Source organism: Thalia democratica, chromosome 3 (assembly GCF_965202585.1).
Source record: "Thalia democratica chromosome 3, ktThaDemo2.hap1.1, whole genome shotgun sequence".
NCBI lineage: Eukaryota > Metazoa > Chordata > Thaliacea > Salpida > Salpidae > Thalia > Thalia democratica.
This window is the reverse complement of record NC_139167.1, coordinates 71,402,856-71,419,973: the sequence shown is the minus strand read 5'-3', so window position 1 is coordinate 71,419,973 and position 17,118 is coordinate 71,402,856. Positions and strand designations below refer to the sequence as shown.

The window sequence follows — 17,118 nt, the reverse complement described above, 5'->3', positions numbered from 1 at the left end:
ACGCGACAAAAGAAAGCTCAAATTTTGTTAAGCTGCTTCAAATACTTTATAGCTAGTGAATATTTTAATTAATTCAGGTGATGTCTCCGGAAAACCAAATCAACGAAACTACTTCTGTCAAAACAGTTTACAGGTAAAATTTTTTAAATTTATATTTTTTTTACAGTAAAAAATGCGTTTTTTAGTTTATTGTATTTTTCTAAAAAAAAAACACATGTTAATTTGTAACAAGTTGGTTTTATAAACCATAAAAAGTATTCTTCTTACTTGGTTCACATTAACAAATATTACAACAAAAAATACAGAACAAAACTGAAAACGGGTAACAGCCGTAGCAAGAGGTCGGTAGAGAGCAGTAAAGAAGATTTATCAGATGAAATATTGGCTTCTTCTTTCAACAACTACGTGGTTAACTTGATGTCATCGAACATTTCTGAAAACTCCCAAGTTGATGACGTCACTGCTACCTCTTCCGGTTTGAAAAAAAAACTTAATTATTTAATTTAAGATAATTTTAATCAAACTTAAATACTCATTTGCCACTTAAAAATCTTCATTATAAAAAACAAATGCATAAGCTTTATATTAACCAAGACAACTTTTAATTAGTGTTATTTTGAATATTAATTAGATTAAATCTTGGATATAATATCATGAAATTAAAGAAATTTATATTTTTCTCAATATAACAAACTTGTTATACTTAGACTTATCAAATAATTAAACAAATATTATTTGTTTTCAGGCTCCGACACTGAAGTAGAGTTTGTCGTGGCATCGAAAGACAAAAATTCGGCGGCCGAGGCCGGGAAATTCCTAGCGACGAAAATGGCGTCCGAAGGTTTCACATACATGGGAGAAAAAATTGAATATTCTGATGCTTCTTGCTTTATCTCTGTTGACGGAAGCTGCAAGTCGGCCATTCCTCCCACAAAAGGAGTTTGTTTTTTATTATTTTATGTCTAATACAAAAATATAAATTTAAAGAGTTTTAGTTTGTTAAAAACAATTTCTGTATTGTTTAGCGTATATACGACTAAACTTTTGGTCTTATCAAATGAAAAAATTTGATTATTTTTTTGGGTTAATAAGAAGTGTTGTTTTTAAATGATGTAAAGTATAGAACAATTTAAGAGAGTTTATGTTAAAATATACCAACTTTTTGTGGTATCTAAAAAAATTGTTACAGCTCTATAAAATTTTAGTTGATTGTTTTTAATCAAGCATAAGTATTAAACTAAAACATTAAAATTAAGTCTAATTGGCAGTTTTGAAAAAATATGTAAGAAATTAACTAAATGCTCTAACAGATTGAGTTATGGCAAGTTTTGGTAATAGCAGGAGGCTGTATTCTTGTGTTAGCGTCAATAATTGTTATTGCTGTGGCCAGAAATGCCAACAAAACTGTTTACAGTTAGTTTAGGTTTATGTATATTAATAAGAAATTATTTTATTTGTAAAATTTTAAAGTAAATATATTTGTTTTAAAACGACAGTAACCCATTCACGATAAAAATAATCAGTTTAAACAAACTTATGTTTAAATTAATAACAAGTATTAAAAGTTAACTACAGTTTTGTTTATGAAAATTTTAAACAATTTAAATTTGTAAAATCATTTCACACCATTAATTAATCTAAACTTGTTCATTAAAAACTTCAAAACAAGTATTATAGTTTACCCTTTTATCATAACAGATTTGGACAACGAGGCATCGGTTCAACGATCAAATATTCAGTTAACCAATTCTACCTGGGCAAAGTAAGTGCTGAAATATTTAGTTTACTTAAAAAATAAAACTCGTATTGCTGAAATAGGCTTTGTAAAAAAAAAATTATTATAGATACTTTTTAAATTAATGAATTTAATTTTTTTTTTAACAGCACGGGAAATAGTGTTGGAGAAGGTAAGATTTTGTTTTATTACAATATACATATAACGGTTTTTATACCATTTTTTATATAGTTGTCTTTGATAGTTTATCATTTGTATGAATTTTGTATTGTAGTGCTATTTTTTCAAGGTATGTTTCGTATAAAACCTCACAAAAATTCAGTATTATAATTTATTTTTAAAAAATCTAAAAAACTCATTAGGCTTTTTGTTACTAAGAAAATAAACCTATGAGTTTAAGAAGAACTTAAACAGAAATATAACTAAGAATTTCTTTACTACTTTCAAAACTAATTAATCGATCTAATAAGTATTCTATTTAATTGTTTTTTTTTTTTAGATACAATTTTGATTGAAGTTTTACAGTTACTTACTTAGTAATTACTCAACCAAATTATATTAAACTAAAACTTTATTATATCTGCAGATTAAAGAATAAAAAAAAAATGTTTTTCAAATTGTCTTATGTTTCTCAGATTTTACTTAAGTTGTTTGGTTTTATTTTTGTTAGTTATGTGTTAACTCTGTGTTAACATCATTATAACTGAAACAAGCTTTTATAAGTACAAAAGTTAAATGTGTTTCTTTCGCATAAAAGAGTACTACGTTTAAATTGTTTTAAACACTTTTTGAAATAAAATACTTCTAAACAGCTTCATTTAGACCAATAAAATTCGGTTTCTTGTAATTTCATAAAATTTTTACAAACATCTGACAAGTATAACTTTTACAGATGGCAGCTCTAACGCAGGTTACAACTATGATGAACAAGAAATTTAAATGTCCTTTTTTCAAGTGTTTATACAAGTATTCTATGAAGTTTTGATATAAGACATAATTTTAACGCTTTGACTTTATTTATTTCTTTTTTATAAAGCTTCTTAGTAAACTTTGTTTTATATTTTTAAAGGTTTTTAAATCATACGTAATTTTAAAAAAAATTCTGAGTATGCAACGTTTTTCAATTTTGTTTTGATTTTGTTACAGACATTGACAAAACTTTTACTTTGTGGTAAATCTTGTTTTTGTCGCTTGTAATACATACAATACGTTATACACATTTCATCTACTATTTTATAATTAAATCTTTTATAAGAAATTTTGTTGGTTAGTTTAGAATTTGATCCTATTTGCATTTATGACTTGCTATTATGTATGTGAAAAAAAAATAGCAAGATAAAAAAGCTTTTTTTTTCTATCTAAAATACAATGAGTTTAAATATGAAGTTTTATCATTAAATTAAACAACAGTCTATTACCTAAAGCAAGAAACTGTGAGTTAAAAAAAGTATTTAATTAGAAAATAGTTTTCTATCGAACAATTTCCTTAAATTAATTCGCTACAAAAAGTATTGATAAAATAACTTAACTAGGCCATAAAACCTTACTTTAAGTTCCAGATCAAAATAATCTGTACTACATCAATAAAAGACACTTATAATAATTGTATTATAAAACTTCATTTTTTTACATACTTCAATCCTATAGAATTTATTAAAAAAATTAAAAATGTTTAGTTAATACATATAATTTCTTATAACTATTATTTGTTTTATTTTAAATTTAAATCAGAAATAAGCAACTACTTATCTTATAGTTACAAACAAGCTAGCATAGATTAAATTGAAAATTATACTGTTACGAAAACAAATAAACTTACTTGGTCTTTTAAGTAGTTTTGCTTTAACATTCTAAATTTCTACCGTGAAACAAAAACACTTATAACTAACTATTTTGATCAAATTCAACCACAAAGTTTTGCTACTTAAAATTGTATTTTTGACAAGTTTAAGTTTTAAACTACTTTCGTTTTTGGAGCAATAGATAAAAACGTATCTAAAAGTTGTTAAATAAATTGATTTAAGGTAAGTACAGAAAGTATCTAAAGTAGTAAATGCACATATTTTTTTATGAAATATCTTAATAATTCAAATAAAACTGCTTTAGTATAGCTTTTTTTTGTTTATATAAATATCACCACAATTTTTGATAATTAATACAAATTGTATTTAAGAAAGTTCTAAATTAAAACTAATTTGTAATGGCACATATTACACAACAACTTTTACACAAGCTATGGCCCCCTCCGACAAGATTTCTAAAAAAACTTTAACTATAAACGCTTAAGACCTTTTTTTTTACTCTTCGTCATAAACTCTAGAATATCTAGTGTATATTTAAAATTGTGACTTCATGGCTTTTCTGTTGTCCCTTTACTGCTCATATCTCCCCCTTTGGCCCCTTTGCTGCTTATGGCCTTCTAAAATTCTGTAATGGTCCCCAAGGGGACCACTTGGCTTACATTAGGAAACCATGATATAATTTCTTAAAACTTATGTTGTTAGTTACCTAGTCTTAACAAAAATGTGAAAAGGTTGTAAACAAAAATATCTCATCTTGATAAAAATTGTATTATATACAAATTTAACTGTTTTTGCGAAAAAACTACATTGGACAAACATCTAGGCATTTAAAAACGAGAGTAAATGTACATATACCGAAATGTGTTTAAACTTTATAAAAGAAAAGACTAATAAGAAGACGAAAGCTGTTTTAAATGCGTCAAAAAGATCTTCGATAGCAGAACACCTGATTAACAACGTTAATTGTGCAAAGAACTATCATTTATCAAGATTTAAGGTTATTTACAACTATACAAATTCCATTGATTTGGTCAGACTAGAAGCAATCTCAATATTATGTGTAAGCAGAAAGATTTTGACTATAAGGTTTCCTTGTTCGTTTAAAAGTGTATTTAGTTAGCTTTTTTAAGTTTCCTTGGTCATTTTGTTTACTTAAAAGTGTCTTTGTTTTTGTTAGTGGTAAAAAAAGAAGTAGTTGTTTTAAGTCATTACCATTAAACTAATCTTCAATTATAATGACTCTGCTTTGTCAAAAGTTTTATAATAAACTTCTAGACGTTAATCTAAAAATTTTTTGTTCTAATGACAACTATGATAATTATATATATAGTATTTGAAAAAAAGTTACATTTGAAAAAGTATTCATAAAAAACAAGACAAATCGTAACTTTAAGTTTCTGTTATTATGATCAATCAAACTTTTTTATGATATATTTTACATTTAAAAAGTGATATTAACTCTCTCACTATTGTCCCGGACAAGACATTAAAAGGTATACAAGTGTTATGCGCCTTGACAACCGAAAGGTTTTTTAGTGCACTGGGTCCTAGGACCAAGAAATTTGATAGTCTTTTTTGTCGTTCAATACTGGGTCCGATTGTAATTTAATGGTGTCTCCCCTAATATTTGCTGAGTGAGTAAAATTAAAAAAAAAAAAAAATTTTATACGCTTATCCCTAACCACCTAATCCAAACATATCAAAATTTTATCAAATAAAATATATATATTTATATAGATATACAAAATTATATAAACAAAGTTTTATATTTTGCTGACGCAGCAAATATTCGAAGAAACACCGTTACATTACAACAAGACTCTCATTAAACAATATATATTCTATTAAAACAAGAGTTAATCTTTTTCCCTGTATACTTTAATTTTTACTAGTTTTAGCTTTTGTAATTCCCCTACCATAAAACAAGAGTTAAAATGCTTAAAAAACAACTGTGAATTATAGAAATAATTTTCAAAATTAGAAAATAAACAACACTAAAATAGAAAAAGAATAGCATGGGAATTTTGTGTTGATAGTTTTCAGGGATAGATGGAAAGTCCTGACTTAGATACGAATGTCGACTGTGTAGAAGAAGTTGTAGAACATGAAGTTTCTGAAGGTTTGAAATTAGTTATATTTAAAATTTGCAATATTAATTTTAAAACTTTGAGTAGTTTGCAGAACAGTTTGCTGTTAAAATGACTTATTGGTATAATTGCAGGTAACTTTACTGGTTTTGAAGAAAAAGTAGACTTGGAAAGCTTTCACCTTTTGAAAGTTCTTGGCTCAGGAGGCAAGTTTAGTTGAAAGTTTAAATTAACTTAAATAATATAAATAAGATAGTCTTCATATTAGTAAAAATCTTAATGAATTGAAAAATTTACTATTATATTGGTATTTTTTATTGTAATTAACTTTTAACATACTTAAAGTTGCAACAAGCACCCCATTTGTCTTGTATTTTGAAAACATAAACATTTAGTTTAGTTTTTTGTTATAAAATTTTAAAACTAATTTATGTATATTGGAAAATATTATAATTTTATTATTTATATAAAGAAATATTAAATCTTCTGAATACAACCATCATTAAATTTAAGTTAGTTTTGTATTCTTAATTTAAATTTTCATATTGTTAAGTGTTAAATTGAAATGTTATTTTTTCAGCTTTATAACATAAAAGAAATAAAAAAACAATGAAAGCCTAAAATTGTTTTTATAATTAATGACAATAATTATTCTAATTTTGATGTAAATTAATCTCCATATTGTTGATCATTTAAAAAGTAAAAAGTATGCTGATTAAAAAAAATTAAAACTATAAAATATCTGAGTTTTACATTTTTTGTTATATTGTTTGTTATTATAACTTATTATAGTTTTTTGAGTAACCAACAAGTTATAATTAACATTTTTAGATATTATTGATAAAATATAAAAATAATCAATTAACTTAATTTTATTTTTGAGTCAAAGTTGTAAATTTAAGAAAAAAAATTCTATAAAAACTGTTTTATATACCAGTTTAAGTTTTTTTCTTTTAAGTTTTTTTTTTTTTCAAGTTAAAGTATCTTAAAAAGAATTTTATTTTCATACATAATATACAATAATTATTTTCTTTAGACTATACAATTTGTTTATGAAACATTAATCAAATTACTTATTCTTTTTTTTAATGAATTTTTGTCGAGAAAAACTGGTTGAATATATTTTTATTAATTTATTTGATTATAAAATGTTTTCATTTCTGTAATAAGAAAAATGAAAGTATTTAGAATTTTATATTGATTTAATACTTTGTAGCATCTTAAAATAGTACATTTAATTTTTTTTTCAAAATTTAAATTATAACACAAAAAACTTGAAATAAGTTTATGAAGACTTTATGATTTTTTTATGGCTTTGCTGTGTCTACCTATGACACCTTTGAAACTGTAACAGTTGAGCATTTTAATAAAGTTTGCACATGTACAATTTTTTTAATGACATGATGTATAAATACATGGAAACTTTTGTTTATTTTTTGTAAACATTCAAATAACAGCGTATGGAAAAGTGTTTCTTGTAAAGAAAGTACACGGCCATGATGTGGGTTGCTTGTATGCCATGAAAGTTTTGAAGAAAGCTGCAATTGTGCACAAACCAAAAACTGCTGAACACACTATAACTGAGAGACAAGTCAGTATGATTTTTTCCAATATTAGTAGACACACATAGCATTACTGGAAGTCAAAAAGTTATATGTTTTGAACAGACACTTCTAGATTATATATACATTTTTTAACTATATACTTCACTCATAAACATAATACTACGTTTTTACATTATTTTATTTAGACTATATATCACTTGATTATATATATTCTATTTTGATTATATATCTAGATTATGTATAGTATTTTTCTAAACTGTAAACTTAAATCATAAACAAAATACTATATTTTTACATTAATTTATTTTGTTTTAAACATTTTTTATGTTTAATTAGTGACAAAATTTTTGTTTGATTTTTATTATTAAAAAGCTTAAATTTTGATGAATTATTGTTTCAGGTGTTAGAGTCTGTGAGGCAATCTCCATTTCTTGTTACTTTGCATTATGCCTTTCAAACTAATTCCAGGCTACATTTGATACTTGGTTAGTTTAAAATTTTATCCTTTTTTCAATTAACTCAGGAATTTGACAAGTGTAGGCTTTATAAAAATTTAACATTTATTTACTAACACTTTACCAATGTTTTACTCTATCTATAAAACTAGCTGTAACAGATTTCTACAAAAAATATCTAGAATTTTTTTAAGATAAAATTGTTTTAATATTTTTTTTGAACAAATACTAATCAAACAGATTATGTGTCTGGAGGGGAATTGTTCACTCATTTAAGCAGCAGAGGAAAGTTTTCTGAAGCTGAAGTCAGAATTTATGCTGCTGAAATTTTACTTGCAATTCAACACTTACATGATGTATGTTTAAATTTTGTTAGATTGTTTATTTGACTTATATTTGTTTAATACAAACTTCAAACTAATTAAAAAATATTTCTTAAATCATAAAATATTGAGTAAAAAACCATGAGAGTACTTTAAATAAAAAATGAGAACTAATTTTCACAGCTAGGGATAATATACAGAGATTTAAAGTTGGAAAACATTCTTCTTGATTCTGATGGACATATTGTACTTACTGATTTTGGTTTAAGTAAAGAATTCATCAATGATGTTAGTTGTAAAAAGTAAATTTTTGCTTAAAGAGCTCGTCTGTGATAAAAACTTAGTTTGCAAAGTAAAATTTTTTAAAATAAAAAGTATATTTATTCTACTTTTACATAATAGAGACCTTGATTGTTAATTTTTATTTCAATAAAAACTATAAACTGTAATAACCTACATGGTTTAAACAAACAAGTATAATTAAACAAACAGAACCACCGAACGTTTTCATTTTGCGGCACAATCGAGTACATGGCGCCAGAGGTGGTGAGAAACACGTTGGAGGGCCACTCCTACTCCGCTGACATCTGGAGTTTTGGGGTGCTCATGTACGAATTGCTTACAGGGGCTTCCCCCTTCACGGTACAGGGAATGAAAAATGACCAGAAACAAGTTTCCAAGTTGGTTTAAGATTAATATTTAAATCTATGTCGATGTGAACTGCATAAATGTTTAAGGTTGCAAATTTACAAAAAAAAATTAATTTTTTTTGTAATTTTAAATGAAAAAATAATAATGGATAGAAACAATTTTCCAAATTGTTTGAAACTTTGAAATATTTTATTAGACTTTATTTTATTGTGTATGGAAGTCAGATTTTAGAGAAAGTTTGAGCAATAAGTTTCTAATTTTTTTAGTTTAAATTTTCTTTCTTACTTGCTCATGTAATTTTGTACATGCTTTTGTCTTGAAAAAATTACTTTTATACCTGGGTGTTATTAATACCTTTTCAAAATGTAGAAACCATTAGGCAGGTATTTATAAACTTTTTGTACTTTAAAATTAACAATTTATATTCAAGGTAGTAATACAAGTTACAAAAAGGAAACTTTTAGATTGATTTTCTGTTAACCATGTTTAGCTATGAAATTAATTTCAGGAGGATTTTAACAAAAAGCCCACCAATTCCAAGAAATATATCAAAAGCAGCATTAGACTTGATACTTAAACTTCTTGTGAAAGATCCAAAGAAAAGGCTGGGATATGGTAGGAATGGAATAAATAACATAAAAGCTCACACTTTCTGGAAGGTTAATTTCTTCAGCAGTTTTCACATACACTATAAAGCTTTTTTTTCAGTAGCTTAGCTGTAATAACTTTTTTAGTATACATAGCATAAATATAAAAAAGAATTTCTTTTGTTATTAAAAGTGAAAAAACTGTCATATTAAGTAAGAAAATGTATAATCACAACTGCTAAAGTTGTATAACAATTGTATAAAATAATGTTAATTTTTGTAGAAAACTTTAACTAAAGTTAAATTATGGGTTGATTGTGAGTTTTGGTATATTAGAAATTAAGAAAGAAATATTAAGTAATCGTATTTGACCAGGTAGTAAATAACAAACTATAAAATTAATTTTACATATCATAACAAACTTACAAATAACATTTTCAAATCTAAAAACAAAGTTTGAACTAGCTATGAATACAATGTAAAATTTGAAAAATATCCAAACAGTTCTACATGTATTTTTCACATTAAAACTCATAAAAACAGTTTCTAATTCTTTTGTAGGGTTTAGACTGGAGCAAATTGGTGCAAAAGAAAATACAAGCTCCGTTCAAACCGGTGGTTTGCGATGAGCTCGACACCAGGAATTTTGCAGAGGAGTTCACCAAGCAGCACCCGCTGTTCTCACCCGCCCAAACACCTGCCATCAACTGCAATTTCAAAGTGAGTATATTGTTAATACGAGTTGAACTTTGTAAGCTTATGCTTCAATGCAGACTGTCATAGGTTTAAGGTTAGTATATATAAAACACATAAAGCAATACAGATTTAAATTAAGCCCACTGTTAACTGTAAGTTCATAGTTAGTCTACTGTTTTATACTATAAAAATTGTTGAAGATGAATGTACTATTTTAAACATTTTTTTTGATTTTGAAAATTTGAATTTTTAAAGTAATTTTGTGTTACTAAAAAATTGCAGTAGCTTAACATGTATGTAGTATAAAACACATAAAAACCATGTATGAAAAGTTTACTATTTATAAGTATTGTAAGAGGAAGACAAAAAGCTTATTTAGATTGAAATTTTTCAGTTAAAATTTATTTTACTATCACGTAGAGACAACACAAAATTTAGTAAATTAGCTTTATGAATATAAATTGTTATGAATATTTTATTACTTCTTAAGTACGTTTTTTCTCAAACTGACATTAATTTATATTGTTTAAAAACTGACAGTAGTTTATTTATAGTTTTTTAATAATTGGCTTGGTTTGTTAGTTTTATTATGTAAGTTTTCATCAGCTGTTGTTGTTTTATACTTAAAGATTTTCAATCCTCAAAAAAGAAAAATTTTACATAAAAGTTTATTAAAAATTGATGTTTATAAGATATCTAGTTATTTGAATTAAAGGTGTTTTCATAGTAGTTAAACAGTGTTTTAGTTTTAAGTATTTTTATTTTTTTAATATTGACAGCAAAATGTGTACATTAAATTGATAAGTTTTGAAATTTTTTTGATTAATTATGACACAGATGACATTTTTTAACTGATTTTTTTTAATTGTATCTTTTAGTTTACCAAATAAGAAATAAAAACTTTTAATCTTCCTTAGTACTTGAATAAAGTTGTTTAACAAAGTTTTACGGATATATCAAAATACAAAGGCCCAACTTTTGATTTCTAAATATTAATCTTTCATCGTTTACATGATTTAAAATCTAGTTTTATAAAAATATGGAAATTATTTCTCAACAATTTCAGATTAGATTGTCGAAATCGATTTTAAATGCTCATTTTTTGAAAGGCCAACTAAAAGTTTTAACGTACATTTTATTGCAATTAATAAAAAAAATTCTTTTATAGGAACTTATTAGATTTATAATTCTAAACTGTATAAATTTCTAGAGTATAATTACAAAAACCCTACTTGAGATAAGAGAACACTTTTAAACCTTTATTAATGTGGTTTATGTATATTTAAGTTAAATGACATTTCAACGAAAAAGATTTTGTGGGCGTTTGTTCAACATTGTTTTTATAGAAAATTTGAGTTCATGGTTTTTCCTGACATTTTAAATCATGTATAGAAATTTAATATTGTGTTTTTTTTTTTTCTTTTCAAGTAATCTTTAAAAAAGCATAGGAAAGTAGTTTGTTATTTATTTTGTATATTTTATGATGATTTTAAACTATACTTCAAACAATGAATACAGCCAATTTTAAAGCAATCCAAAACTTTTTTGTTAGTCTATGTAATAACCCTTAATAAAAATTATTTAAAGCAGCTTAAATGAAGTGTAAAACATTGGAAACACTCAAATTTGTACTTTAACATTTACTTAATCTTTTATGTATGGCTTAAATTGTTAAAGTTTAATCTAATGAAAAAACTACAGGTACAAGATATTTTATTTAAACTACAGAAACAGGCATTTTATAAGAACTAAAAATGTAAGGTATTTGTATAAATTCTACAGATACAGGTATTTTTATAAGAAGTACAAATGTAAGGTATTTTATTTATCAAAGTGAGTTTGTGGTTAATCATGACATTTGAAATTGAATGAGAAAAAACGCACAGCACGTTTAACTGTTTTGAAAACTTATATCCTTTTTTTTTTATTTCTTGTTAGTACATCTTTTTTTTTTTAATGAAATATATTAAAATAAGCTAATTTAACAAGAAGCCAAGCTTACATTAAACAAATTCAGAAAATTTGACTAGTTATTAATAAAATAAATGTTTTTATTTATTTATTATTACTACCACTTTTTATCTAAGTTAAAAACAAAGTTAAGCCATAAAAATTTTACTTTTAATAACATCATTTTGTCTAAGAAAAGTTATCGTTAAATATTATTTTGTTTTTTTTAAACCATTATCAAGCGTTATGAGAATTTTTCAATTAATTAAAATCATTTAAAATCACAACAACATCTTGCTTAAGTTTAAATCTTGCTAGATCAGCGGTTCTTAACCTGGGGTGAATTTACCCTTATTTTATGGAGTAAGTTTTCTTTTTTACAAGTTGTGTAAATTGATGTTTATTGACTGTCTATTTAATTTATAACTTAGTATACGACTGTAATTTTTTAAGTTAACGATTTTTATGTTTTTTTTTTTCTCAAAATTAAATACTATTTTTATATTGGGGTTAATTTTGGTAATAACATTCCAAAAAGGGGTAAAACATGTAAAAAAGGTTAAGAACCGCTGTGCTAATTATTTTAAGTATTTTTCTATGCTTAGTTAAAGATATATGTTCACAAATAATAAATCAACTTGTCTGCAGTAAAACTAAAAATTTTCAAATAATATATTGTTTGAAAAAAGTTATCATGTGAAAGCTAGTAGTCTTGTCAAGTTTTAATAAAGTTGTATAATTTATGTTAGGAATAATAATTATTTATTTGTTTTCTATTTATTTAAAAAGCAATCTTTCTTAAATGAAATATGTAAACGTCTTTTCTATAACTATCTAAATTTAATTTCTTTTAATATTGTGGTTTGGTGTCCTTGGTGTGATATTTTTTACATAGTCATGATTGATAAGTTTTAATATTGGTAGGTATAATCAATTTAGATAAAAATAAGTTTTTATTTATACTTGTGCAGCGTAGTATATTTGATGCTTTATAAACTTATAACTTATATTCTTAATTATTTGTTTTTGTTACCATTAAATTTATTGAGTTTTATAAAAAATATTTAAAATGTGCAACTTTTTTTAGTTATATATTTTTGGTATTATTGATTGATTTTTTAAATTAGATAATAACATGAAAATCAATAAATTACAAATAAACCATTTTTTCACAGAAAGTTGTAAATTTAATGCATTATAAACAGACATTATACAAATGTGAAATCAATACTTTTACTATGTCGTAGTAGATTTGTATACTGAATATTTTATGCTCTTTTTATTCCCTACATACGTGTAGTGTTGTTGTCATCTATTTTGAAAACTAATAATTACGCTTATATTTAGGCAATTTGATATGTCTATCATATTTATTTTCATGTGAACCTTTTACTTGATATAAAAAAGTATAAACTTATCATTATTCCTTTAAAATTGGTTGTTTGTTTAAGGAACTTTTAAAAGTATTATGGGTTTATTAAGAGCATTTTGTTTAATTTAACAATAAGTTTGCTAGCTTTATGAGTATTTTCTTGAATTTTTTATAATAACTTTAGTTTTACAATTGTGCTAATATTCTATTTTAATCGAGTATTTAATATAAAGTATGTAACAACAATAACTATTTGTTTAAAAATTACCAAAGTTGCAAAACGTAATATATTTGATATTTGATTTCTGTATATATATAAATGCACAATGAAAACTTTAAATTGAAACTTAATTAAAATTTTGCTATTTAGTAGTTAAAGACTTTTAGTAACCTAAAAGTATTTGTTTGAATAAATTATTGTAGTTTTTTAATTGATATTTATTGATATAGTTGAAAAAAATTAAAAACAACTTATTAATCAAAATAACATGGTATTTAACTTTTTTTTTCATATAACATTGGTGTATTCAAGATACAACTAACAGATAAAAACTTGATCAACACTTACTACCAAAAAATCATTACAGTTGTATTTCAATCAAATCTTTATTTCAAATTTACAGTTGAGCTTCAAAGTGACAAAAATTGTATTTTAGTCTGGTTTGAAGGTGTTAAATCTTTTATTTAATCTCTTTAATGCCAAATAAGTTGTTTGTAAATAGTTAATTATACTGTCTGCTGCAAAATAAATCTTGTTAAAAGGTGATGCGTGTGAAACTGTGTTTTGTTTACATTAAATAAGGTTCTGACCCATTAAAGCGTCTAAAACTTAATTTTTAAGTGTTGTGTAGTAATAAATTGTTGTTATAAGTTAGATTTTTAACTCGCGTAGTACACTGATTTCGTTTAGTTTGAAATGTTGAATTTTTTATTACTAAAGTTATTTATAAAGATATGAAATGATTTTAAAGATGAAATTGTTTATTTTAGTTAGTTTATATTCAATTTTCTTATTACTATTTGCAAATGTAGTTCATAAGCAATCTAGTATAAACTATTTATGTAATATATTTAATATATTATTATTAATATTAAGCTAAATGTATAACAAGAAGGTAAGTTGAATAAAAGTTAGGGAGAAAATTTTAAACCTTAAGGTTAGCTGCAAAAAAATCTTTTTAAAACTCTGTTTTTTTACAAAGTCTGTGTTTTAGCTCATCATATATTAAAAAGTAAACATCAACTTTAGTTTAGAATTTATGAAGTTTCATAGGCGTTTAATTTTAAGTATACTTAAATACTAAAAAATTTTAAATAAAAAATAAGGCATGTACTTAAGTTTTAGTATTTTAAACTTAAAGTATAATGATTATAAATAATAAATATGAAAAGTAAAATATGTTACCAAACTACGTCATTATTCTAATTACAATTGAAAAGAAAAGTTTTATACTGTTTATGTTTTAAGACATGTTACTTAGTCAGAATGAAAATTTAGTGATAAAAAGATTATGTAGGAAAACATATTTATTATATAAATATAACATATTTATTAAATAAACAAAACATTGTTTTAGAGTAATTTTTTACCACCTTAAGAAAAATTAAGCTTGCCAGACAGTTTGTTTATTAATAAGCTTATCACTTTACACAAATTTTATTAAATGAGATATTTTAACACCTTAATACTGTCACTTTGTACTTACAGTGTGTTTTTATACACAACTCATTGAACATTTATTTGAACTTTTGAACTAGTTATAAAGTAGTGACTAAAACACTTTTTAAAATTTCAAAAAAAAAAAAAAAATATTAAAATCAAAAGCGTTTTTAAATTTTTAATTTTTGTTTTTGCTTATAAAAGTATTCCAATAATCAGTTGGTGATACAAACGTAATAAAAAATGTTTTAGGTTCTGATAAGTTTTATCTAGATCAAAGCCTACAAAAGTTTTCGAGTTTAAATGTTGTAATCATATAGGGATGAAAATTGTCATTGTCACTAGTTTATTGTATTGCATTATACGGTATATTAAGAAAGATCATCATAAACTTAACTTTCTAATTTGTACAACATAAACCTTTTATATACAAAAGGTTAATTGATAACAAACTGAATTACTTCCACTTAAAAATAATATATCAGTATTTAATTTGCACGCCAGAGAAAAACTTTATAGTTAAAATAACTAACATTAACAAACGAATAAGTTTTTTTACTAAATTAACTTCAAAGTTATGCACAACAACTTAAAAATCTTGTTGTAGTTGTAAAAAAAATTGATAAAAAATTATTGAAACGTCTAAAACCTGTTAATTTGTGCACAACTAAACTGTGAATCAATCATGTTTTCACAGAAAGTTATAAATCAATGCATTATAAACATTATACAAATGTGAAATCAATACTTTTTACTATACTGTAGTAAAATTTGTATATTGAAAATGTTATTCTCTTTTTATTTTCTACATACGTGTAGTGCGGTAGTCATTTAAAGCTATAATTACGTTTTTATTCAATCAATTTAATACTTCTGTCATATTTATTTTCATTTAAACTCTTTACTTGGTATAACAAAGCTTAAACTATATCAATATTCATAAAAATTTGGTTGTTTGTTTAAGGAACTTTTGAAAATATTATGGGTTTATTAAGAGTATTTTGTTTAATTAAACGATAAGTTTGCTAGCTTTTTGAGTATTTGCTTGAGTTTTTTATAAAAGTTTTTTAAGTTACAATTCTGCTAGTATTCCATTTAAATAAAGTATTTAATATAAATTGTGTAATAACATTTTGTAATAACTATTTTTTTGAAAAATAGTTGCACAAAGTAATATACTTGATTTATCTATAAATGTTTATATAAATGCACAATAAAAACTTAAAATTTAAACTTAATTAAAAAGTTGCTCATAAGTAATTGAAAAGTACTAGTTGGAAAGAACTGTTTTTTATTGATATAGTTGAAAAAAATTAAATACAACTAAATAATCAACATGGTATTTAACTTTTTTTTCTTATAACATTGGTGTATTAAAGTATACAACTAACTTAATTGATACTTACAACTAACTTCATGAAAACTTGATCAATAATCACTACCAAAAAATCATTGCAGCTCAATTTAAATCATAGCTCTATTGTAAATTCACACTTAAGCTTCAAAGTGACAAAAATTTTATTTCAGTCAGATTAGAAGGTGTTAAAGTCTTTTATTTAATCTCCTTAATGCCAAATAAGTTGTTTGTAAATAATTAATTAAACTATCTGCTGCAATGCAAATCTTGCAAAAAGTGGTGCTTGTGAAACTGTCTGATCTATTAAAGTATATAAATACTAAATTTATATTTATTGTGTTGTAATCATTTGTAAATTTTAGCTCACATTGTATACTGATTTGGTTTAGTTTGAAATGTTCAATTTTTAGTAGTAAAATTATTTATAAATATGTGAAATAAATTTAAAGTATAAGTTGTTTGTTGTAGTTTTTATTTAATTTTATTATCATTGTTTGGGAATGTAATTCATAAGCAACTTAGTATAGACTATTTATATAATATATTTAATATATTATTTATAATATTAAGCTTTAATGTATAAGAAAAAGGTAGGTTTAATAACAGTTAGGGAGAAAACTTTTAAGCTTAAGGTCAGCTGCAAAAAAATCCATTTAAAACTCTATTTTTTTTATTTTTTGTTTTACAAAGTCTGTATTTTAGCTCATCATATATTGAAAAGTAAAACTTAAAAGTTTATAAATAAAGAACAAAAACTTACATATTTTTAAAATTTAGTCAACTACAATACTAAAATAGATTGTTTACTACAAAAAAAACTTTAGAAGTTTATAATACCAGTTAATCTGTAAACCGTTATTTATCTAAATAACGTATGG

General features: G+C 23.9%; 2 protein-coding genes across 2 annotated transcripts in view; both read left to right on the top strand.

Moving 5' to 3' along the window:
- Positions 1 to 2,674, top strand: part of LOC145832509 (fibrocystin-L-like) — a 48,675-nt gene extending 46,001 nt beyond the window's left edge. The window contains exons 84-90 of the mRNA XM_082939826.1: positions 78 to 133; positions 306 to 475; positions 746 to 939; positions 1,311 to 1,413; positions 1,699 to 1,762; positions 1,885 to 1,907; positions 2,628 to 2,674. Coding sequence (XP_082795952.1) covers positions 78 to 133; positions 306 to 475; positions 746 to 939; positions 1,311 to 1,413; positions 1,699 to 1,762; positions 1,885 to 1,907; positions 2,628 to 2,674 — 657 coding nt within the window. The remainder of the gene's footprint in view (positions 1 to 77; positions 134 to 305; positions 476 to 745; positions 940 to 1,310; positions 1,414 to 1,698; positions 1,763 to 1,884; positions 1,908 to 2,627) is intronic.
- A 2,844-nt stretch (positions 2,675 to 5,518) lies between these two features.
- Positions 5,519 to 17,118, top strand: part of LOC145831412 (ribosomal protein S6 kinase alpha-5-like) — a 29,413-nt gene continuing 17,813 nt past the window's right edge. The window contains exons 1-9 of the mRNA XM_082938667.1: positions 5,519 to 5,656; positions 5,759 to 5,830; positions 7,082 to 7,215; positions 7,590 to 7,674; positions 7,885 to 8,000; positions 8,151 to 8,255; positions 8,460 to 8,647; positions 9,127 to 9,277; positions 9,767 to 9,925. Coding sequence (XP_082794793.1) covers positions 5,587 to 5,656; positions 5,759 to 5,830; positions 7,082 to 7,215; positions 7,590 to 7,674; positions 7,885 to 8,000; positions 8,151 to 8,255; positions 8,460 to 8,647; positions 9,127 to 9,277; positions 9,767 to 9,925 — 1,080 coding nt within the window. The 5' untranslated portion in view covers positions 5,519 to 5,586. The remainder of the gene's footprint in view (positions 5,657 to 5,758; positions 5,831 to 7,081; positions 7,216 to 7,589; positions 7,675 to 7,884; positions 8,001 to 8,150; positions 8,256 to 8,459; positions 8,648 to 9,126; positions 9,278 to 9,766; positions 9,926 to 17,118) is intronic.